Source organism: Mizuhopecten yessoensis, unplaced genomic scaffold (genome assembly GCF_002113885.1).
Source record: "Mizuhopecten yessoensis strain PY_sf001 unplaced genomic scaffold, ASM211388v2 scaffold10951, whole genome shotgun sequence".
NCBI lineage: Eukaryota > Metazoa > Mollusca > Bivalvia > Pectinida > Pectinidae > Mizuhopecten > Mizuhopecten yessoensis.
Window position 1 is genome coordinate 375,733 of NW_018408803.1, and position 25,574 is coordinate 401,306.

At 37.7% G+C, this 25,574-nt stretch overlaps 1 protein-coding gene and 1 long non-coding RNA gene across 2 annotated transcripts; one reads left to right on the forward strand and one right to left on the reverse strand.

Annotated features, from left to right (window-relative positions):
• Positions 1-16: 16 nt before the first annotated feature.
• On the forward strand, positions 17-822 carry LOC110464029. The gene is made up of 2 exons (XR_002464462.1): positions 17-87; positions 456-822. It is a non-coding gene; the product is annotated as an uncharacterized LOC110464029 (long non-coding RNA).
• Positions 700-16,491, reverse strand: LOC110464025 (proline-serine-threonine phosphatase-interacting protein 1-like). Its single transcript, XM_021519035.1, has 11 exons — positions 16,410-16,491; positions 12,616-12,716; positions 9,429-9,503; positions 8,338-8,479; positions 7,202-7,264; positions 5,668-5,763; positions 4,407-4,452; positions 3,689-3,768; positions 2,493-2,591; positions 1,973-2,069; positions 700-1,478 (listed from the first exon to the last, which is right to left on the reverse strand). The coding sequence occupies exons 1-11, from the start codon at positions 16,440-16,442 to the stop codon at positions 1,333-1,335; spliced, it is 978 nt and encodes a 325-aa protein (XP_021374710.1). The 5' UTR covers positions 16,443-16,491; the 3' UTR covers positions 700-1,332.
• Between the last annotated feature and the right edge of the window lie 9,083 nt (positions 16,492-25,574).

A 25,574-nucleotide genomic window follows, 5' to 3' on the forward strand; every position in this document is an offset into this window, starting at 1 on the left:
TATCGAGACCAACACACTGTGAGGGCCAGATTTATAGACTAATAAGATGGAGGTGATGTCACACGGGACTCTTTATCGTTTCTCTAGGTATTGTATTTACGATCAGAAAGTGACGATCAGAAAGGTATACCTTATAGAGACCAACCCACTGTGAGGGCCAGATTTATAAACTAATAAGATGGTGGTGATGTCACACGGGGCTCTTTATCGTTTCTCTAGGTATTGTATTGACGATCAGAAAGGTTCACCTTATAGAGACCAACCCACTGTGAGGGCCAGATTTATAAACTAATAAGATGGTGGTGATGTCACACGGGGCTCTTTATCGTTTCTCTAGGTATTGTATTGATGATCGGAAAGGAACACCTGATAGAGACCAACCCACTGTGAGAGCCAGATTTATAGACTAATAAGATGGTGGTGATGCCACACGGGACTCTTTATCGTTAATCTAGGTATTGTATTGACGATCAGAAAGGTACACCTTATAGAGACCATCCCACTGTGAGGGCCAGATTTATAGACTAATAAGATGGAGGTGATGTCACACGGGACTCTTTATCGTTTCTCTGGGTATTGTATTGACGATCAGAAAGGTACACCTTAGAGAGACCAACCCACTGTGAGGGCCAGATTTATAGACTAATAAGATGGAGGTGATGTCACACGGGACTCTTTATCGTTTCTCTGGGGATTGTATTGACGATCAGAAAGGTACACCTTATAGAGACCAACCCACTGTGAGGGCCAGATTTATAAACTAATAAGATGGTGGTGATGTCACACGGGGCTCTTTATCGTTTCTCTAGGTATTGTATTGATGATCGGAAAGGAACACCTGATAGAGACCAACCCACTGTGAGAGCCAGATTTATAGACTAATAAGGTGGTGGTGATGTCACACGGGACTCTTTATCGTTAATCTAGGTATTGTATTGACGATCAGAAAGGTACACCTTATAGAGACCAACCCACTGAGAGAACCTGGTTTATTCTGGCCCCTTCATCGTTTCTCTAGGTGTTGGAGGTTTTTGTAGATAGCAAAGGGTACCAAAATCATGAAATTGGTTTAGTTGATTGAGTTTTGCTTGGAATATAGAAGATCAATCAAAAAAGTTTTAATGTCAAAGTATAAAAAAAACGTTAAATCTTTCAAAACTCGTCCAACTTAAGTCTTATTTTGAATAAGTCCACCATCGATCAAAAACTGAGTGAGATTTCCGGACAAGACACAGGTACTAGCCTCGTGTGTCAATACACCCATAATAATTTGATTATATTATTATAGGTCTATTGACAGACGAGGTTAGTACCTGACAAGATTTATAATTCTTATTTGACTGTTTGGTAAATTGATTCCTCGTTCGATTGTGATGTATCAGTTGACAGTCTCTTGCGACCGGCTGTTCCTTGATGAAACCGTTTCCTGTTAAGGTTTGGACTCATTCCCTTGAAATAATTTTGGTAATCTGTCATTGCTGTAAAACAATTTGAAATTTATTCGTTAATGTAATTTAAAACAAACATCCGCTTGATACAAAAAAAACTTTTTCTGCGTGGCATTACTTTTATTACATGCTTGTAATTGTTTTGTATATTACTCACGATCTTGAGATTAAAACATTGCAAAAATACCCCAGGCCTTACGAAGGAGTTGCGCCTTCTACACTAGCCCTATACCAATAGGTCCCGTGTTTGAGGCCTACATGGGGAAGTCGCCAGATACTGACAGCAGGTCGGTGGTTTTTCTCTGGAGTACTCGAGCTTTTCCCAACCACCAAAACCTGGCCCGTCATGAAATTTCCATAGCTGTTGATATGATATAAAACACACAAAACACACAAATCTATCGACTTTCGTTAACGATTCTTTTCTGACCTTGGTTCAATATGTTAACTAATTTTGGGACCAGAGTTTGAGTAAGACCTGTATATAGCGGCCACACTCGTCAGAATGTAGTTGACGGACTTACCAGGGCGCCTGTGTCCTACTCTGGCTCGCTCCACAAAAGTTCTTATTTCCGTACTAATAATGCATTTCTCCAGGTGCTTCCGTATGTATTCACTGCACTGAAAATTGAAATAAATAGACCAGTTATTTCTTCATCTCGAAATTACGTTCGTTGTATACCTGTATGGGAGGTCAATATTACTCCCATATTGTTTACTTAAGTGTGGCTATTTCGCAGATATTACTAGAGAAAACAAACGCTGTACACATTAGTGGATTAAAACAGATAAAACGATTTTAGGTTTTTTTCCTTGGTTAATTTTACATGGCGTTATAGAAAAATTAAAATTAAAAAATACGTCAAATATTTTTGGGACGAATTGCACAAATGTGAAGACTATAAGTAAAATTGAATCCCGCACTTCAAACATACATCTATAAAGCATTGATGCAAGTATACATATTATCTCAGAAAATAAAATTGTCATCATTTCATATTTTATCTACCAGATCTAGTAAATATCTCTACAACGGCGTCATACCATGTCGTGATCCACACACATCTGGGAGTCGACGTTTGTCCCCTTCCACATGACGTCACGTATGACCTCAATTCTCTCTACGTCCAGATCCTGGTACACCTAGAACATGAACATACTATGATGTGATTTGTATATCAGCTCTGATACTCAAATAATTAACAATGCTTTTAAACAGTTTATCGATACGTGTATATAAAGATAGAAATATAGTTTTCATTATTAATACGAAAATGAATGTGAAGTTTTTGCCTTTAGTGTGCAAATCGACAATATCATGCAGTTTGGACATCGGTGTCAAGAAAAAAAGCTGCTTAAAACGTTCGTGAATCTGAGGACTTGATGATTTTGTAGCCGGAGGAATTCTATAAGTATTAATATTGTGGATTGATATATTTGTATATATTACATTTACACACGTTGAGCGAATTTAAGCACAAAATGGAACTTGTCTTATGACAAACACTAAAGTAGATACATGACTTTTAATTGCATCGATTCATCCACCCCGATGACTTTCAGATGCACCCAATGATATTCTTTAAGCATTATAATCATAATAATAAACAGTATTATTTTGGTTGATATGGAAGCGCAGCTACCATAAATTATTTATCGTAAAAACATGAATAGATAATATCTTGCCTCAGTGGGGACGGAAGCTGGTTAATACACTAAGCTCGGTATGATAATACTATGATTAGAAGACTCACAATAAACCCCATCCTCGAAACTCCAGGGGTAACGATCACTTACGCTCTCTGCACCCCTGGAATATGTCATAACAAAGTTGAAGTCGCACAACTAGCTAGTTGATTGGTCTCAGACAAAAAAATCTCATCAATCGCTAAGGCCGATACATGTCATTTGGAGATTACAGAGGAGCGACGCACCAATCAATTTAACCGTTACTCGACCTACATATTCTTTTGATGTACTTCAAAGGATCAAACTAGTCTTACGTCTCATCCACAAGGTGATGCACACTGAGCAATCGATTTTGCTGTGACATATTCACTGGGTGCAGAGAGCGAAAGTGCGCGATACCCCTGGAGTATCGAGGATGATTCCAAGGGTGCAGAGAGCGCAAGTGAGCGTAACCCATCGAGGATGAATAAACATTGGATTAATTAAAAATAAGAAAACAAACCTCCAAATGTCAAATGATTTATTTTCATCTTCGTGAAACATCGACTTACCTGACAAGCGTTCTCCATGTCTTCCTCCCAAGTCTTCTGAGCGCTTTGAAGAGCATCTACTGTAATTCGGTATTGGCAATCTGGTGATTTAAAATCAATAACTTTAATTTCATATTTCACTTTCATCAATAGTGAAAATAGTTTGATTTGGCATAAATCACTTTAAATCAACGTTTTCCAACATATTTTGACGAAGGAATGTATGCAGTGTTCCTGTCGTTAATTATTGGCAAGAGAAACGAACATTGACTATTTTCCCTTTCCTTAGCAAAACATATGGTTGCATTGGCTTCCCTGTATTTGTTTCATGTAAACCAAATACATTCCTATTTTGAATACTAGACACAAAAAAACAGTACAATCATTTTTGGAAATTTTTAAAGCAGTGATATATATAAAATTACGTCTTCTTGTTTACCATGCGTCCTGTATGCTTTCCAAAATATCAATTTTCTGTTTTATTCGCAAAGGAGCAACGGAAATATTTGGTGAAACAAACTTCGGTATTTTTTTGAATTAAGGAGAATCCTCACCGTGAAATTTGACGTTTTGTAGCCAAATTGCAAAATTCTAAATTTACAAAATCGAAGTTATAAACAGTAATTTTGAACTCAATGGACTAACTTTAAAGCTGCTCAAACTGACGTGTAACAATGTTGACAACGTCGTAGTACTGTTGGCGTATGTCAATAATCATTTTTTTTAAACAAGATCTTACCTGCTTTTTCCATTTCATCTTTCGCTTTTGCTTCCTTCGTTTTTTGCTTAAATTGAAAAAGAAAACGCACTGATAACTTTCACTTTTAAGATAACAATTAACTAAACACATAATACTGAATGTATCTGATCGAAATAACAAAAGAAGGTATACGAAAGAATGTAACACACACACATACAGGCATCCTCGATGTCCAGGAGTTACGCTCACTTTCGCTCTCTACACCCCTCGAATATGTCATGACAAAATCGAAGGCTCAGTGTGCAGCACCTTGTGGACGAGACGAGAAGACTTATTTGACCCTTTGATGTGTACATCACAAGAATATCGCGGTCGCATAACGGTAAAACTTACTGGCTTTGAAGTCGGGCGTCGCTCCTCTGTAATCTTCATAGAACAACCGTCAGCCTAGTGATTGGTCAGGAGTTTTTTTAACCGACACCAATCAAATAGCTAGCCGTGTGCCTTCTGTTTTGCTATGACATATTCCAGCGGTGCAGAGAGCGAAAGTGAGCGTAACCCCTGGATATCGAGGATGCAACAGAAGGTATATGAAAGAATGTAACACACACAGTGTGCAGCACCTTGTGGACGAGACGAGAAGACTTATTTGACCCTTTGATGTGTACATCACAAGAATATCGCGGTCGCATAACGGTAAAACTTACTGGCTTTGNATAAAACGAGATATAGTACCAAAACAAGATATAGTAGACCAAAACGAGATATACTAGTCCAAAACGAGATATAGTAGTCCAAAACGGGATATAGTAGACCAAAACGAGATATAGTAGAATAAAACGAGATATAGTACCAAAACAAGATATAGTAGACCAAACGAGATATAGTAGACCAAAACGAGATATAGTAGTCCAAAACGAGATATAGTAGACCAAAACGAGATATAGTGGTTCAAAACGAACTACGCTGCATCATATAGCTGTATCGTCCTTCTAGGACACATCGGTGATGCTAGGAGCCTAAATTTGGAAATCCAAATTATCTAAATTACTGTCAAACCAAAGACGCAGGTGCGTAAAAACACTTACTTTATGATTTTGAAAAACATTAAAGGAGTACTGGTTATATCCTTCAGTGCGTCTATGTATTCAACATAATGCCATATTTCTATTTGGAGGCTTTGCTTGTCTGCGTCTTAATGTCGAAACAAACAGGAGTGACGTAAGAATGTATCATGTATTGACAGTGACATGACTCTATGCGTCTCTACGTGTGATTAATAACGTCACTTGATGCATACCTTTTGGGCGGTTTTCTGGTCGACAGGGTCACTATATTTATTGTCGTTTTGAATGGTACCGTAATCCATACACTTTTGTTCGTATGTCTTCTTGAGCTGTAAACATAAACATTTTAACTTCGATATATTTGCAGTAATTATGAAAAAAGCGTTCAAATGACAAAGACAACAAAAACAGCACGGATCATGATCTCTAAAATGCAAGAAATCAATACCGCAAATCTCATTGGGAAGTAATAATCTAATCCAGATATGTTTCATCGAGATGTCACAACGTAATAGTTAATACATTTTTAATAACACATTTAACATATGGTTAAACTGTGATGGCATTCTGTACATCATTTCACCGGTCCATTACTGCAAGACCGCACACCTGTGTATTTCTAACGAATCAGAAAGCACTCATTTATTGCGCGGACGAATATATTCACGAGTGCGCGGAAAAACACAAGTGTGTGGTCTTGCTTTTATCACATACCTTTCCGTATTTGGTAGAGATCGATACAAAGATTTTATGAACTTTGATACTTTTTGCAAATAACGGGAACTTTTCAGTTCGCCATGACAAGGGAATTCCCATTAAAAGAAGATCCGGCTAGCAGGTAAATATACAGAACGTTGTTTTTCATGGTCTGAAAATTGCTTGTATTACTATAACAAGATTCAACACGTATGTGATAAAGAATATATCACACGGTGACAGTGAAGGAGATGGAACTGAATTGATTATATCTACATTGTTTACACGTGTATATCTACATGGTTAACATTGGATAGGGAAATAAGCAAAACGTGTCAGAAATGTTGAGCCGCATCCCCCCCTAAACATTGGTGGCCAAATTAACACAAACTTATAGTATGACACATACCACTGCATGTGTAGATAGACATGAAGAAAGGACTTTGTGATTCAACCATTTTCAGGGAGGTAGGCCATTGAAACTCTAATTGCTTCTCAAGAAACCTTGTACGCACAACTCCTCATAAACCATTCTGTGGGAGATTTTTGTACCTTGCCACAGGGAAAGAACATCATATGTAGATGTGATTGAAGGAATGGGTTTGGTGATTGGGGTATCACACCCCCGGAGCACAAAGCTTGAGTACCTAGATAAATAAGACGTGGGATATCTTTGTAAGCTCGCTCAGCTTCTCTAGTTGTAATTCTTGCATGTTCAGAGATCTATACAACCTATTTTTGATAATCAATAATTTAAAGCCAAGTAAAAGTAAAACATTGTCCATTACGGGTAGTAATATATGTGGATGCTCTCATGTTCTCTAATCAAATATTCAAAATGATCGCACATCAAGTTCTGGTCAAATTGTTTCGTTTAACAACACTCTTATAGAAATGAAATGAAAAGAGGTCAGCTTCATCTTATCAATATATTTATCGATCCAATGGATTTTAATAAATAAATCGTGCGATAATCTTATCAACCGACAAAATAATATAATCAATACATTATTGTAGATATCAATCAAAACTTAAAATATTCCAATAATCCTTTCAGTATCTGGAACTTACGTTGTTGTGTTTATTAAAATAACCTTTTGCCATGTTGTGCGATTTCGTCGTTCTGTCTTCTATCTGGAAATTGACAAAGAAAAACTAATATTACACAACAGTAATAGACTAAATATTACACAACAGTAATAGACTTAATATTCAGTATATGCCAGAGACGTAGAATACACTTTATGACAATATTTGTTACGTGGTTTCTTGTGTAGTCTGCCATCCTCGATATCCAGGGATTACGCTCGTGGATGAGACGAGGAGACTAGTTTGATTCTTTGATGAACATCAAAAGAATCCGACGGTCTCCTAACGGTAAAACTTACTGGCATGGAAGTCGGGCGTCGCTCCTCTGTAATCTTCAAAGGATCAGCCTAGTGATTGGTCAGGGTTTTTTTAACCTTGCACCAATCAAACAGCTAGCCGCGTGCCTTCAATTTTGCTATGGAAGATTCCAGGGGTGCAGAGAGCGAAAGTGAGCGTAACCCCTGGATATCGAGGATGGTAATCTGCAAGGCAAGACATCTATGCAGCGAACTGAACCAGGTGACTACCAGTGACCAGATAGCAGCTTAGCTTAGCATCTATGCTCCAGGGTGACGCTAACTTTCGCTCTCTGCACCCCTTGAATATTCCATAGCAATATTGAAGGCACGCGGCTAGCTGTTTGATTGGTGCAAGGTAAAAAAACATCCCTGACCAATCACTAGGCCGATACTTGTCCTTTGAATGGAAGGCCAGTGTGCACGACCTCGAAGATGAGATGAGAAGACTTGTTTTACCCTTTGATGACTAATGTTCATCAAATAATCTGTTGGTTGCGTAAAGGTCAAATTGAATGGGTTTGAAGTCGGGTGTCGCTCCTCTATAATCTTCAGAGGACAGATATCAGCCTACCTGGGACCCATCAAATAGCCAGTTGCGTGCCTTCAATTTTGCTATGACATAGTCCAGGGGTGCAGACAGCGAAAGTGAGTGTTACCCCTGGACTATCGTGGATGCCTAGCTTAGCTATCCGCGTAAAATTTCAGTTTTGCATAAATGCGGAACCTTAGGGACTCCAAACTTTGCAGCCCTTTGAATGATGCATATGATATATCCCAGTTGCAATAAGTTGCACTTTTCCCTTCCACTAACATTTTTACCTGTTTGCCACGTATTTTCAAGTTGTCGTTCAGTCTTTCCAGATCTGACATCAGGGCTGAGAAGTAATTTGAAGCCGTGTCATGGTGATGCGATAAACTTTCCGTTTGCGTTCTGATGGCGTTCCATGATTCTTCTAACACCCTGAAGGAGTCAAAGATCAAAGGTCAACGTAACACGTAACTCTCTCCCCCCCCCCCATTTTTGACATGAGTACTCGAAAGTTAGTCTTTATATATTTTCTTATGGTAACACCATTCTGAATTACTTCCCTTTGAGATACATCCTTTTTCATCTAAAAATAAATAGGATTCGACCGATTCTTGTTGGATCATATTTTAACTTTTATTAGGGTAAACTTGTCTACCTGACAGCCTTTCTGATCTAATTAATAATTATAAAATTATAATAATAATTTGAGATTCTTCTATACCACTTTATCACAACCTAGGTCGTCTCAAAGCGGTTCACAAATTAACATCCGACGTTTTAGGGCCTTTGCAACATGCCAATATATTTTTCAGCTCCATATCCCGGGAGCATACAGTCGGTGCTGCCGTTTAGGCGATTACAGCTGCTAGCATTCAACAATTCTAGCACTGCCCAACCACGTACTCATTTACAGCTGAGTAGACTGGAACAAATGTAGTTAAGTTTCACGAGTCCGGCGTCCGGCGTCCTACCACTATACTATCGTGCTTCAATATTTAAAGCAACTACAGACTGTTATCCGCCTAATATAGTTTTTAGTCGCTAGACGGCGCTAGCAAACTTGTACTTGGGAGACAAACCTAGCGGGAAATAGACAGCTATGTTAGATAATTCAGTATAGAAAAAACAAAAGTGAAAAATAATTACAAAATGTAATAATTCCTAGCTAGTGCTAATAGTACTGCTTCCGGTATTAGTTATCTTTGACGGCCATTTACTAGGAGGTTAATTATCTGTATGTGTATTGTCATCGTGCATGAGTCGATGACAAACAGCAATAGGTTGGCGTGAAAAATCTTCATTTTCGACGCATGCGCATTGAAATCCCCTTACCTTTTGAAGACCTTGAATTGGGTCCCTATTTTAACAGTTCCAGACTTACCCATTCTCTTCTCTTTGTTCCATATTCTTCGTCAACTTCTGGAGCTCTTTCGCGTACTGCCCCTCGATCTTACTTCTGCAATAATTTAAGAAGCATGTAGTCGTCTAGAAATAAAGACATTTAGCAAAAAGGAATTTTACCTTATTTCATGAATTCATTATTTCCGAAACGCGAATGGACTATTCTTTTAACCGGGAAGATGAATGGGCGTTAAACCAGGTAGGATTTAATGTCATTGTGAAGATAATTACAACCACTTCGACCTTTATTACATCAATACTCTGATGATCAAAGGTTTTCTATATGCTCACACGGAAGTCTAAAAATAAAGTAGATTTAAATTAACATAGGGATACAGAACAGGGATGTATTAAAAAACAAATTGGGGGGTTGCCGAAGAGGTGTATTTTAGGACAAAAGAAACGGTGCGTTAAACTTATCGCATAATTTTATCGTTTCGTTATAACATAACAAACTTACGTCACACTTCAATAAATTCGAATAGAACAAAAGCCTTGTCCCGTGTAATAAACAGAATTACACCGTGTGGCTACAGTCGTCATAGTCTTCGCTAGCCTACCAGACATGTGGGACATGATTTCAAAGGCTTTCTTACAGACACCAGTAATCGGATGAACGCCAACATGTTAAGCTTAATGAAGACAAGAAATAACGAAGTGTCAGCAAATAAGGCTCTCCCTTTGAAGTTGTTGCTTTAACTACTAATGCAGCCCCAGCAGTAGGAATATTTCGAGAATGTACTGCACATGTGTAGTATGTAGATATCACTGAAATATCCTGCTTCTACCAGATCAGAAACGTTGTATGCATTCGGCAGTCATCACTCTAAATGCATGTGAGAAATAGACTAGCTACTTTTTGTGTGGGCTAAGGTAAAGCCTTTCTTTGTAGTTTCTGATAGACTAACAAGTCGTCTGCGAAAGGTCTTGTTACCCCAAATTCGAAGGAGAGAGCATGCGAATAGCGCTATATATAGCATTGGTTACTCGTACGATATACAGGCCGCAGTACAAAATTTTGGTGTACACATGCAGGACACTAGATGGAACAGCTACTTAATATGAACAGGAACATAGCACCCTTAAGTAGACGTCACGATCACTATGGTCCGAGAAAGAATCCTTGCTATGCGTTCCAAAATCTCGTTAAGTGCCCCTTTGGAAACCAGTGTTTCGAAAAGGTAGCGCCCTTTTTGTGAAATAGTTCAAAATCTGCTATTTTTTAAAAGTTGGAAACCCTAGCCAAATTCCAGAAGGATATTCAAATTTGCATTTAAACCTCCTGACTCTGTACATGAAGATCAACGAACTGCACACCACTATAGTGTAGATTGCTATATGCCTTATATATTTATATATCCAGCTGTATATACTTCAGAACGATTATTAAACGATGACAATTATAGCGAGTACTAGCGCATTAGGGGGGGGATGTCATCCTCGATATCCAGGGGTTACCCCCACTTTCGCTCTCTACACCCCTGGGATATGTCATAGCAAAATTCGAACCTTTGATGTACATCAAAAAAATATCGCGGTCACGTAACGGAAATATTGACAGGCTTTGAAGTCGGGCGCCTCTCCTTTGTAATCTTCAAATGACAGGTATCAGCCTAACGATTGGTCTTTTTTTTTCACCTGAGACCAATCAAACTGCTATCTTCGTGCCTTCAATTTTGCTATGGCATATGTCAGGGGTGTAGAGAGCGAAAGTGAGCGTAACCCCTGGATATCGAGGATGTGGGATGTGTATCACTGAGTCCAATACAACGAATAGCACCACTCACACTACGTCCACTCCTCAATAATCCGGGGATGACGCTCATCTACACTATCTGCAGCATGTAGTTAGTTGTACGATAATGAAAATCTGCATACAACGAGTTGTGCATCCTGGATACTCCAGGGGTGACGCTCACTTTCGTTCACCGACCCCTGGGATATGTCATAGCAAATTAGAAGGCTCAGTGTTCACTTCCTCGTGGATGAGACGAGAAGACTTGTTTGATGCTTTGATGTTCTTCAAAAGAATCTGTCGGTCACGTAACGGTAATGTTGATTGGCTTTGAAGTCGGTTGTTACTCTTCTCAAATCGTTAAAGCACACATATTAGCCTTAGAGGTTGGTCAGGTTTTTTTAACCCGAGACCAATCAATTAGCTGGCCGTGTGCCTTCAATTTTTTCTATGACATATTCCAGGGACGCAGAGAGCGAAATTGAGCGTAATCCCTTGAGTATTAAATCAATCTAATTAAAATTACATCTTCACATCGCTCCCGTTTTCTGATATGTCGCGTTGAAGATGAGCGCTTACGCATTTCTGTAAGTGATGATGTAATGATTTCGGAACACATTTGCTATGATAAAAGACTGAGATGAAAATGGCGGCGCCCATGACACTACGCCGTGTCTATCTACAAGACGACGTTTGTACAATTTGTGGTTTTTGCTTTGAAATAAGAGAGACTTCCTCTTCTGGTGATGTTGTCGTTAAAATGATTGGCTTGTTATAAATACGATAATGTATTCATGTTGACCTCTGACGTGACCCTCTATGGGATGTTGTTAGATCTTCAACGCGACATATCAGTAAACGCGAGCGATGTGAAGATATAATTTTAATTAGATTGGTATCAAATATGACTACATCCAAGCTTTCGCCCTTTTATTAAGTATTTAATTGTCCTCGCTCTTATGGTACATCCATATTTGAACACTGTAAGTTCGCAACTGTATTCAGATATGGATGTGACATAAGGATAATGACCATTCAAACCCTCATGAAGGGCTAAGCCCGAAAGCTTGGACATAAAATTACTGTTTCCAGGGCTTTATCCAGTCTTTTTTACTACCGGTATTTGGTAAATTCCCCTTAGAAATCATGCTTAAATTTTACCCTTTTTCAATCACAATTTTCCCCCTTTTCTCGTCCCCCTCTCATACTAAGCTGGTCTGCAGCGGGGGTATTTCCCCCTTAAATGGAAAAAAGGGTAGCATATTTTTTTCCCTGGATAAAGCCCTGGTTTCTATGTATATTGTTGCGTTTGAGCAATATTGCAATTAGACCGGATGTTATAGAAATGATGTAAATTAACATTGTTATTATTTTTAATATAGATCTCTGTAAACAGTAACTTGATGGTAAACAGATGAGATAGTTATCTTACCTTTGGCGGTAATATTCCTCCATGTCCTTGCAGAGTTTCCTCCCATCTTTAAGTCTTCGGACTAAAGTATCAAATCCACTGGTGCCGATCAGATCACAGTCCTGTAGCGATATGTATGAATTGTTCTGTATTAATACACGTAATTTGTCAATTACATGTGCAAAAAAGGCAAAACCTAAGAACACAGGAGCTTGTACGATCCATTCCCAATGATAACATTTTCAGCAAGGCTGATTTCAGCAACACACAGCCACTCGTGCGAGACGTATATTGTCCGAAATCTCCACACTTCATTACAATAAGCGTCACATGAAACTACTCTCGTCCCTGTGATTACCATGGGCAAAAGTTCGCCCCAAACTTTTACTGTCGCCCATAAGTTACCCGTTAGTTTCGAATATCCTGAAATCAATTGGACAATTCTCCAATATGAATGATACTGCCATATCTATTAAAAGGACATTTACATGTTCGTGTGAGGAGGAATTTGAAACAGTTCATTGGATAATTCATATTTTATTTGTTTTGGACGCTGAACGCGATAGCGGTAGCCGTACGTTTGCTATCTATAATGCCGTTTATCAGCATAACCGATGACAAAAGGACTTTCACAAAAGTTGTAACACTATCAGCAAAGGCCTAGCCTTATGTTTAAACGAAATATTAACAAATGCACAGCTACGTAGAAGACAAATTGGCATATGTAAATGTACTTGTATCTTAATTTGAATAGCTGCATCCTCGATACTCCAGGGGATACGCTTAATTTCGCTCTCTGTGCCACTGGAATATCTCATAGTAAAATTGAAGGCACGAAGATATCTGTTTGATTGGTCTCAGGTAAAATGAAAACCCGACCAATCGCTAGACTGAAACCTGTCCAATGAAGATTACAGAGGAGAGACACCCAGCTTCAAATCCGGTCAATTTTACCGTTACGTGACCGCGAGATTCTCTTGATGTACAATGAATCGAACTAGTGTCCTTGTCTCATCAACAAGGTGGCGCACACTGAGCCTTCAATTTGGCTACGACATATTCCAAAAATGCAGAGAGCGAATGTGAGGGTAACCCCTGGAGTATCGAGGATGTATAACTGTAAGAGGTTGAATTTGATTGTAGACAGATTCGATTTAATTGAAGATAATTGAAAAAAGACGAGTGAAACATATCGAATAGAAAACGTCAACAGTTCAATTTTCCCAGAAAATATGGACATCTTTGAACTAAATGTACACAACTTGCTCAATGCTGTGCTGGGTGCCTTCGGCATGGCATTTGAGTGAGATAACACTACAAAATCGGCATCAAATCCGCGTTATCACAGGAGGCAAGTACACCAACAAACCCTGCATCCAGCAACATACACACATGCACGCATGCACACCACACATGGAGTCACGTTCTTAGATGACCTTAGCTGTTAATAGGACAGTAAACAAAATAAAAACAAACCAAACATAACTGGCTACACGTACATACATTTCCGTTGTACAACACTTAGATAAACTTACCAACCAAAAATACTGTTATAAATTAAATATCAGAACCATTACACGTGAATGTTTTCCATTCGGAAACAGTCCGGGTCTTCCCGTCTGAAAAGAGTGATCATATACTGTATATTGATTATACGTCTTTAATATTAAACGACACAGATTGTGTAACACAGGGAACGGAAACTCACTCTTATAGTACTTTAAGGTGACAGCACCCGGAAGCTTGAAATTACTCTTCGTACACCACTCAACAATGATAATCGAATCAGCTACTGTCACGATACACAAATGCCAATCAGGGTTGGCGTATTGAGAATGTGAGAAGTCCTTGAAATCATTGTATATTGTTGAAATAAGTAATATTCTATTTTAAATGTGCAATCATCAGCGATTATGATTAAGGGGGGGGGGGGGGATAGATCGCCTTTCGGGGAAAATGACACCCCAATGATCATATACCTTTTATACATTTTAACCGAAAGTCGATCTAAACCCTTAAAACATGTAAAATTAATCTGAACACCTTAGTTTAGGTCCAAATATAGCTGTAACAAAGTCTGAGGTCCCTGTGGTCGCTTACTAAACAGCGTTAAAAGACATGCGCATCACGCCTTGGCTTTGGAATTAGAATCCATGGCGCGTGTCGGACAATATGGAGCTTGTCGGACAGACATGGCGCGTGTCGAACAGACATGGCGCGTGTCGGACAAACATGGCGCGTGTCGGACAGAAAAGGCGCGTGTCGAACAGACGTGGCGCGTGTCGGACAGACATGGCGTGTGTCGGACAGAAATGGCTCGTGTCGAACGGATGTGGCGCGTGTCGGACATACATGGCGCGTGTCGGACAGATATGGCGCACGACGGCCAGAAAAGGCGCGTGTCGGACAGACGTGGCGCGTGTCGGACAGATATGGCGCATGTCGGACAGAAATGGCTCGTGTCGAACAGAAGTGGCGCGTGTCGGACAGACATGACGCATGTCGGACAGAAATGGCGCGTGTCGAACAGATATCGCACGTGTCTGACAGATTCTGCTATTTACATATTTGTTTTATCGGTAGACTACCGAGTGTGTGGTGTCCCGTATGCCTTCACTATAACAGCGATGCTAGACTGTTCAAGTTTATGTGCAACTTTTACATAAACTGTCCGTGTTAGGATATTTCAATTTGACTAATTTCATTTTCCCTGTCATGTACAGGAAGATTGTAACATCGTTTTCCTGAAATTGTATAATGGTAGGGAAACAATAGACATTTTCTGGCAATTCTATGAACATGGGTTAGGAAACCTGGCCTGATAGGAACCTTTCCCTTTCAACCCTCAACCCATATTAGTCCTGGGGCCATGCTATGGAAATGTTCATATTATAATATCTGATTAACACTTAACACTTTTCTACAGAAACCTTGTGAACTTGTTTTATGCTGATATCATATAAAGTATTCAACGAAAGCGAAGTTTGGTTTGGTTTATTTGTGTTTTACGTCCTATAAACAGCTATGGTCATTTAAGGACGTGCCAGGTTTTGGTGGTGGAGGAAAGCCGGAGTTCCCGAAGAAAAACCACCGACCTACGGCCAGTACCTGACAACTGCCCCACGCAGGTCTCGAATCCGCGACCCAGAGATGGAGGGCTAGTGGTAGCAGTCAGACGCCTTAACCACTTGGCCACCGCGGCCCTGGAGGAACAAGCACATTAGTAGCCTCTTACGTCATACCCATTACCTGTAGGTGCGAAGAGACAATGTGACGTTGGACTAATTGGGTTAGTGAACAAATTTTGGAATAATTTAGCTCTCTATTGAATTTCTATAAATCAGTTCCATCCACTAATGTTTAAACCACATTTTCTTTATATATATATATATATATTAATACGGACCGTGTGGTTTGAGGCTATACCTCCCTGGTTAGTGGTTATCAATATATACTATATACATATATAATATACAATCACACGGGGCATATTAATTAAACTTATATAATATGAAGGAATATATACCAAGTCCAGTATATATTACAGATATTTTATTTATCATTAACACTAAATAAGCAAGTTTCCGAAGTCTTGGTCAGAGGTTCGACATCTATATTCCTAAATATTAGAATCAAACCCTCGCCGACCAGCGCTGTGTTCAAACTATCTACGTCCTAGTGCAAATCGTCGTTGTAAATCGTCAAAATAACATTTCAAAATGTGTAAAAAGAGAACAAACTGAAAAAAATAGTTTTAATTGTTTCAAGATTTACTTAATTGATGTTGTCTGATTTCCATGTATGTAAACACTTACCCAGAAAGACTCGGAGAATCGGTAGGTATCCATGGTGTGTGTTGTTGACGCTGTACTTCACACAGCGCTGACGGCCACTGACTGGGAGGTGGTACACGCGAGTCATCAGATCTAGTGTAGATCAATGCTGAGTACAAGGAAACTACACGAGTAAATTACTTCCTCATAGAAATGAAATGCTTCCCCAGATATGAAAGCAACAACGAGTGAATAAAAGATTTCTTACCTCATCTTCAATTACGGCTTTTGTTCCCCCGTTATCAGTTAATCAAGGTATGAATTAAGGTTTTAGTAGTGTTATTTGGGATGTCAGATTGTTTTTGTCGTTCACAGAATCAGGGGTCGTTGGCACGAGAAGAGAGGGCAACATCAGTTAAGAGTAGAAGTCAGGAGATATTGAGCATTACATGGAAACCCCAAAAAATGTTGATGTTTTTTTGTTTTATTTCATAAGAAATATTGTCAAATGATAATTTACAACATTTTTTTTTAAAATTGCACCAACATCATGGATATATATCGGCAATATCACTGTTGCCATAGAAACGGCTAATTTATCATAAAAAGTCTGTGATATTCCATAACTTTAAAGCTTTAAAAAAAAGAGAATATATATTGATTTGAGAGATGATACCCTGTAATTTTAAAAGAATAGAAGCTATCACATAATAATTGTTTACTATATGTCATATCAATATCTCTAATGCTATGGCAACGTAAAAAAGTGATGTTTTGGTATTTACTTCAGATGTTGAAAAACAGCAATTTTGAAAGACCTGCTAATTTAATCTACAACCAGATACATCCTACATAGTAACATGATTATGTACGTATAGAAAAAAAATGACTGGCAAAATGAAAATTCGAAAAAATAATGAAAATTAACAAAAACGTTAATTTGGATATGATTGAAATACAGAAAAAGGAATTCTTACCGATAGGCTGTTGATTTTTTATGCAGTTATCCTTGTACTTAAATGGACATTTTACAATTGTGTTGAGTTCATAGTTTGAATATTTTTTAAATGAATAATATGATTTCCATAGCAACCAACTGGTTCCTTGGCAACCAATTGGTCCCTTGCCGGGGTGTAAAAACCAGTATTAGCGTATGTGCAAGTGCAAAAAAATGGGCCCACAGTGCGTTAAAATAGTATATAAACATGTTCTTGCACACGTGTTTATCCGTTTCCCCAAACAGTTGCGATGACAAGGTGCTTACTGAAGAGTATCAAAATTTCTAAGTTAAAAGGAGCATAATCTGGGAAAGGTCAACGGACTGGAAAATGTGCACATCATGATCTGTCATTGTATACAATTTTGTGTAAATCGGACAAAGGACTCGGGAGTTGGTCTGGACAGAAAAACAGGCCGATTCCTACATGTATATACTCCCCAAACTGTTTGCAGGGGACATTACTGCCACATGATGTACTAGCTTCATTGTTGTTTTCGTGTTTCCTCATTTATACTTTTTGTTGGTTGAGTGGATGGACGTTTCTTTTTTTCTTCAGATTTTTTGTGTGCTTTTTATGTCATTGTTGACTTATTCATGATTTGTTAAAGTAATTTTCAATTCTAAATAAAATTGCCTATTGCCAAACTTGTATGAAAGTTTTCTGCTTTTAAAATTTTGCATCTTGCCAAGTATTTTTCATAATATCATAGCAATCCAAGAATCAACAATCAAGATAAAAGACAGAATTTCATGCATTTATTCAATCATAGAAATGGAAAACGACACTTGAATGACAAAAATCAAACAAATGTATTCCATATTTTTGATTTCATGTAAAATACTTATTGAACTGTATACAATCATCAATAATTTATTATATCATTATACTTGAGGGGGCGTACAGAGTAACTTGGAAAAGGGGCGGGAGAAAGAAGACAGATACCCCCTCATTTAAAAGAAATAGTTCAAAAGATTGATCTAATCTTGTTTTTTTTTTATATAATTTTAAAATCTAATGTAAAACTAAATATTTTACTGCTTTAATATGCTGATACTCAACTCAATATATGTAAAATGAGAGAAACTACCAAGACATTGGAAAAAATATCGGAGATTGTTTTTTAAAAATAAAAAAATTGAAACAAATTCCACTTTTCTATATTTAGAATAAGACTCAACAAGCAAATTCGTGGAATTTATATCCCCGCTTTCAGGATATATTGTAGGTAAACATTATCGAGGTTAGGATTAAACATGCGAGTATCGTGCTGTTGAGGAATAAGTATAGCTTGAAACTCAAAGAAAATAAAGCCTTATCTAATATTTCCTGTAGTTATTAAGCGGAAATTGCAGATAATGACTCTGCCAAATGGAGTCCGATTAAAGTGGTTGTCAAACTTGGCCGAGCCCTTAATGCGTTGAACCCAGTTACTAAGTTTGAAGACAATCGGATACTATTTGCGAGAGTTAATGAACAGAAACGGAAGATAATGATGTTTTTCGATATTCAAGGGGCCATAACTCCACCAAATGAGGTCCGCTGAAAGTGGTCATCAAACACGGCCGAGCCCTTAAGGCATTTAACCCTGTGACCAAGTTTGAAGAAAATCGGTTAACATTTGTTGTAGTTATTGCACGGAAACGAAGCGTGACAGACAGACGGACAAACCCAAATTAATATCCCCCGTTTCGTTGAAAGCGGCCGGGGATAATAAATTGTTTTTATAATTTATAAAACTAGATTTCTTGATAATTGACGATGAGAATATTGAATTATGAACATGATGAACCATGCACATATATATAAGACCCACAGTTATCGTAAATTTTCAAAAGATTAGTCAGTTATAATTATCCAGTTTCTATTTATTTTTACCTAAGAGGATGACAGGCTTTCGTGTGATGACATATTTCAGTGTCTCAAATGCAAATTAAAATTGCAAATTTTATCAGTGTTTCGAAGGTATAAAATAAAGTAAAACACTTATTTTACAGACCCTCCATAACATAAAATAGTCTGGTCCTTTTATTAGGCCACTCACATCAAAGATACACTCTCTTTTCAGACCATCTGAAACACTCCTCCCTCCAAGAAGATCATCCTTCTTATAAGCCCACTTATGTATATGACCTATGACTGTTTATCACAAAATTTTATAGTCAACAAATTAGCATTATTCATGAGTTTCAATTTCACTATGAACACACTCTAGCCAGCTAAACAGAGTTAATCCCACATTAATTTCCTCGTGTAAATTTACCATGGAATGAGTAACCAAGGTTGACCGCAGTTGAAAAATGTCCCTTATCTAAGCTCAATTGACTTATTATAATGCATTAATTGAACCTACTCGCATGAAATATTCACACACAAGAAAAATCCTACAACTTTCAAGTGCATGTAAAACTAACCAAAACACTGGAGAAAGCCATGCATTCATTGTGTCTGACTTAGGCAGCAATAGTATTAAGTTCAAGAAAGTTTGTTTCAGTTATCTCAGCCTGCAGGTCTTCCTCTGTATATAAACAATCGTAAGACTTCCTCTTTCTTGTGACAAGACGGCTAAAGTAACTTGCGATCTGCTGGGCTGAGAGAAACTCATCTTTGGAAACTTGCTTGGCAGGGCAATATGGCAGGATCGTAGATGCGAAGTAATATTATCCTTACATGTTGTAAACAGCAGGCATTTTGTAGGTGGTGAAATATTGCAATTTGGTCCACAGTTTATGTGTTGACTGATTGATGAAAATGAACAGACATTCATGATTTCAGCCAGTAAAAAGAAATAAATATCATCAATATGATCAAAGGAAAGAAGTTAAAAACATAGAAGAGAATGGCAGATGCCCCCGCTCCAACTAATGATTGGGCTTAGCAATAATTTAACTTAAAATACCTTATGGCATAAAGAGTACAATTTTTTATAACCCTTCTTCAGATATACTGGTACTTTGAGTAACCATTACAAGTGTCAAAACCACACTGCAGCCTTTTTCTAATCAACTGATTAAAAAGGAAAGGAATACTTATGTTGTTTTGAAACCTTTTTCAACTGATTAAAAAGGAAAGGAATACTTATGTTGTTTTGAAACCTTTTTCAACTGATTAAAAAGGAAAGGAATACTTATGTTGTTTTGAAACCTTACATTTTGCTATTTCCCGCATAAGCAAGGGACATAACTCTGGAAAAAAAGGTGAATGTGTCAAATTTGATTTCTCTGTCTGTGCTTAGTGGTTCCTAACATTGTGTTAAAATTTCAAATGATTTTGTTTATGTCTTCTGAAGTTAGTGAGCGGAAAATTCGCATTATCAAGGGGCTTAACCCAAGAACAAGTAAGAGAAATTTGTCAAATTCGAACTTGACCTGTGCCGAGTGGTTTCCAGCATGGTGTTAAAATTTCAAAAAAAATATTGGTGAAAAACATACTTTAAAGTGAGTGAGTGGAAACCTCAAATTTAGCTATTCCGCATTATCAAGGGGCATAACTCAGGAACAACAAACGTCAAATTCGAGTTTGACCTGTGCTTAGTGGTTCCTAGCATAGTGATAAAATTTCAAATGATTTTGTTTAAGCCTACTCAAATTAGTGAGAGCAAACCTCACATTTTGCTGTTTTCTGCATTTTCAAGGGGCATACATATGTAAATTCAGGAACAACAAATGTGACATATGTCAAATTTACACTCCACCTGTGTTTAGTAGTCCCTATAATAACACCTTTAAATTTGAAAAGATAACATCGTTAAATTTGAAAAGATAACATCGTTATACTGCCTTTATCTGTCCGTCTAAGGTTTGGCATTATAAAGGGGTTTGTGATATCAAAGGAGACATATAAAGGAATTAATAAGGAAAAAGAAAACTTCGGGCCTGGGATGTTAGAATTTGTTGGCGATAAGCGAGGTGGCAATGAAACGAGGGGCATTATATCGAGATTTTACTGTAGTTTGTCAATATCACGTGTTGTTTTTGTTTTGGATTTATTTATTTATTTATTCATTTATCTAGTTATTCATTTATTTATTTATTCATTTATTTATTCATTTATTTATTTATTTATTTATTTTAAATTGTGTCCAAATCTATAGCAATATATGTCTTTTTGTATTGCGCTAGCCTACACCACAACCACAATAAGGCTGAAATAGATTGTCGCCAGAAAGTAAGACAATATTAAAGGCTTAACGACATTTACTTTAAGTTAGTGTTAAACAAATCTACACAAACGTGACGCAGCACATGGACACAGATTGTAAATGTCATCTGTAATATATGCAAGTCATAAAATAGAAGAAAATAAACTAATTATAAAAAAAAGAAAGTCCGGTATCGGGTTCCGGATCGGCTACTTTTTTTTCTATTGGTTAAACTCACGTGCCCGTGATTCAGCAGAAATAATTATGATTCATGTAAAAAAGATATAATTAAACCAATTCTTTTGATATGTAGACTTTTGTTTGAAAATTATAAAGTTACAAAAAACGTGAACATTATAGACTGAAGTGTGAACAAACGCTGTTTTATGGCGGACCGAACACAGTCAATCAATCCGTTTTTCTTTACTGTGATAAACCAGGGGTTGACTTGTCATGTCATGTGCGGTTTCTGATATTGTGAAGTATTGTACTTAATTCACCCAGTTTGAGGAAGTATAGTTACAAATGAATATGCAAATCACATGACGCGCGGGTGGAGGTGGTGTGGGTGCTATATCTACCTTATATACATTTTCTCATATTGATACTTACCGAGTTGTATTTAGTTTAAGTTTGAATAAAACGAATTCAATTAATTTCCTTATTTATTCAGCCCATAGGCCGACCACTATACAATTATAGTTCAACATAAGTACAATTTTACATCATTGACATTGGGGGCAATGTCTCTACAGTGATGAAGGTTACGTAACTCAACGTTCGTTCGCATACTTGATATAGTTATAAAGTATACACAAACTTTTAAATTATATGCTAAATAATTAAACTAATGTTTAAGAACTGCAATTTTAAGATAACAATAGATTTTCTTTGGTATTACTTCCATAATTTCTTTGTACATTGGTCATAGGACAATATCGGTCATATACCGGCGAGAATATGGCGAAATCCTTCATCTGTGCTTCATTAATGCTGTAGTCTTTTTCTAGATGTACCCCTTTTACCCTTTTTAGGTCCCGCCCTTTCCTCCCCAGGGCGGAGAAGAACATCGCCGGAAGATGCCCCTTGCGAAATAAGTCAAACATGTTTAACCGTTCTGGAAAAGTAGTCTTTTAATGCCGACGACTGAACTTCCGTCAAGGTATATCATTTCACGAGCAATGCGTGAAATTAAACTGAAATTATTAAGTATATTAAGTCATCCTGTTTGTAACTTCCAGTTGTAACGCATACATTATGTGCAAATAATTCACTATGCCAACGACAAATACCAATTCGATGTGTCATAACAGGCGTTTACCAGTGAGAAAATAATCTATTGATGCATTGAATACTTTCCTATCTTTCTGTTAACAAACTTACAGCTGTTCTCCTTGTTTCACGTGATTTTGCAGAATTACCACCAACAGATACTAAAATGTACTGAGTAATCAATCGAAACCCACCTCGATCTTTGACAGCTTAACAGCCTCGCTTATTTATCATAGTGCGATAACCGAGGTTTTGGATTCTAAACAGGGGCGTAGCTAGTCCTTGTTCGGAGTGGATTAATCTAAGATCGGGTCCAGGGCAGGGCCTTGATAGGGGAACAAGAGGGTCAACAAGCAGTGATTTTGTTTTGTTTTGTATTTCTGTTTGAAAATGAGGTTGACTCACCTGCATACCAGCGTATAGGCAGCTCAGCGCCTGCTTAAGTGTTTAATTCCTATACATATATATATGTAAATAAAAAACAGAGTTTCCTAGTGCTTTCTCCTCTTTAGAGGTTCGTCAGGGAAATCCTGATATATATTCATACCGTTATACGCTCAATCGTCATACATAGCTATAAATTTAAGGCCCAGAACGTCATTAAAAAGGGCATTTAAAGTTCAGTTTGGATTTCAGACGTGAGCAGACGCCATTGATTGAACTTCATTAATGTAATTACGTATGGGAGAAGAAAAGTTATATCTAGTTTTTTAATCTTCACTATACAATTTTTTAATGTTAAAAGATTATCAACTTTTAAAATAGATACTGTTTAAACTAATATTGTACCGTGGTTAGATATATACGTGAAAGTATTATACCAGTATCTGCTCTATTCCGGGATGAATCGAGACCACCAGCTCCCAAAGTGTGACTTTTGATCAGTATACACCGGAAGTGTTCATGTTTCCACACAAAAGGAAACGGGAAGGCCGGATGTCGCCATTACACCATAGGGAAATTATACACATTATACCGAAAGTACACAATCAGCGAATACAATGTATTTCATTTACTTGTGAAATTGATGAACATTCCTTCGGTTAATCATGTGTGACTACTTCCTGCTTCGCTTTGCAGAGCCGCGGTGGCCAAGTGGTTAAGGCGTCTGACATTCTGATACCGCTAGCCCTCCACCACTGAATCACGGGTTCGAATGTCGCCAGGTACTATCCGTAGGTCGGTGTTTTTTCTCCGGGAACTCCGGCTTTCCTCCACCACCAAAACCTGGCACGTCCTGATCAATGACCATAGCTGTTATAGGACGTAAAACACAAACAAACAATCAAAAGTCTTGACTGTCCAGCCCCGAAAGCCTCGACAGGGCGAGGCAGTATAGCGATATGCACATTATTTCCAAACAGAAAGAAACAAAAATTCCGATTTAACTTATACCCGCGAGCAGTTTAAATTTCAGTATGCATGATTTGGGAGTATGTTTGTTGTGCCGCCATTATTGCGCACGGATTAACTGACAAAACGTTTGTCCGGAACAGTGGCATGGTTTTTATTTTAAGGATCATTGTCCACCTCTACTGTGTTGTTTTTTGTATATCAATTTAGCACAGTTGGGCCAGGACGATTCCGTTGACCAGGTAGCCCATTTGCATTGTATTAAGGGTTCGAATCTCGGTCTAGCCAAGCTAATTTTTTACACTCAGAAGACTGTTATTGGTCATATTTTGTATATATCATATGTATATCATAAAAATTCCCTGAAACTATGGTTTTCTTTCCAGAAATGATTTATCAAAGCCATAATCGTGCTGGGTAAGACACTTTTCAATGCGTAATTAGTTTTTGGCAGTGGTACGGTGATCCTTAACCCAGGGAGGATATTACAAGTTTAGAACGCCAGCACTGAACGTAGATTTGAGTCGTGTTTGACAGAGCAAGCCCTGGTAATGTTGAGTTATTCTGTAACCGGAAGTACTATAATAATGTTGGCCGGAAGTTTTAAAACAATGCTGGCCGGAAGGACTATGGCAAAGCTGGCCGGAAGGCACACTTGGTTCCCGATATTGTCATTATAGTTCAATGTATGAAAAATGTGTATTTCCTTATTGGAGACCGAGATCGATCTAATGTATACAACTCCAGTGACAGGTGTTTAACAGAAACATACCGGGGCATGTATCCACAGGGGCATGCTAATTTGTTACAGTCAAATTTGGACACAAACGGAGGTTTTCAAAGTAATAATACACGTTTAAGGGGTTTATATGAATTTTCGGTAAAAAAAAAAAATATGCCGCCCCCGTCATCTCATTCCCTCAAATGTGTAAAACTACTCTGAACACCTCAGTTTAGGTCCAACTTTATTTGAAACAAATCCCCATGCCCCTGTGCACGTACCATAAACTAGTGTACTTCGATATGTGCTTTGAGCACGTTCAAAGGATTACATAACATAATCAAACGGATAGTTTGCCATCATTTAATTTTTAAGGTCGTTTGGAAAATGTGTCATTGTTTCGAAATAGTTTATGTTTTATTTGAAGACATCAACATCAATCAATCAATCATTATTACGCAGTCAATATATTACATAATCTAAACATTTTACTGTGAAGTTTTAATTTCTATTCGAAATAATCGATTTCAAACTTAGATATTCAAGGGTTTTAGTAGTTTATTGACTGGCTATCCAAAAGGTTAACTTCTGTTTACTATATAATTTATTTATAATAGATTATATTTTCATCTTTTTATAAATCATGCATTATAAAAAGATTTATTGATACCTATGTTCAATAGCATTGCAGATTCAACTTTAAGGTTAGCCCCTTACAGGAC

Excerpts from the sequence above, each read along its gene's own strand:
- LOC110464025 (XM_021519035.1), bottom strand. The coding sequence starts at position 16,442 with ATGGATACCTACCGATTCTCCGAGTCTTTCTGG. Across the intron at positions 9,504-12,615 it reads GAGGAATATTACCGCCAAAG|AAGTAAGATCGAGGGGCAGT; the intron begins GTAAGATAACTA and ends AAATTATTGCAG. Across the intron at positions 2,592-3,688 it reads ACATGGAGAACGCTTGTCAG|GTGTACCAGGATCTGGACGT; the intron begins GTAAGTCGATGT and ends TTCATGTTCTAG.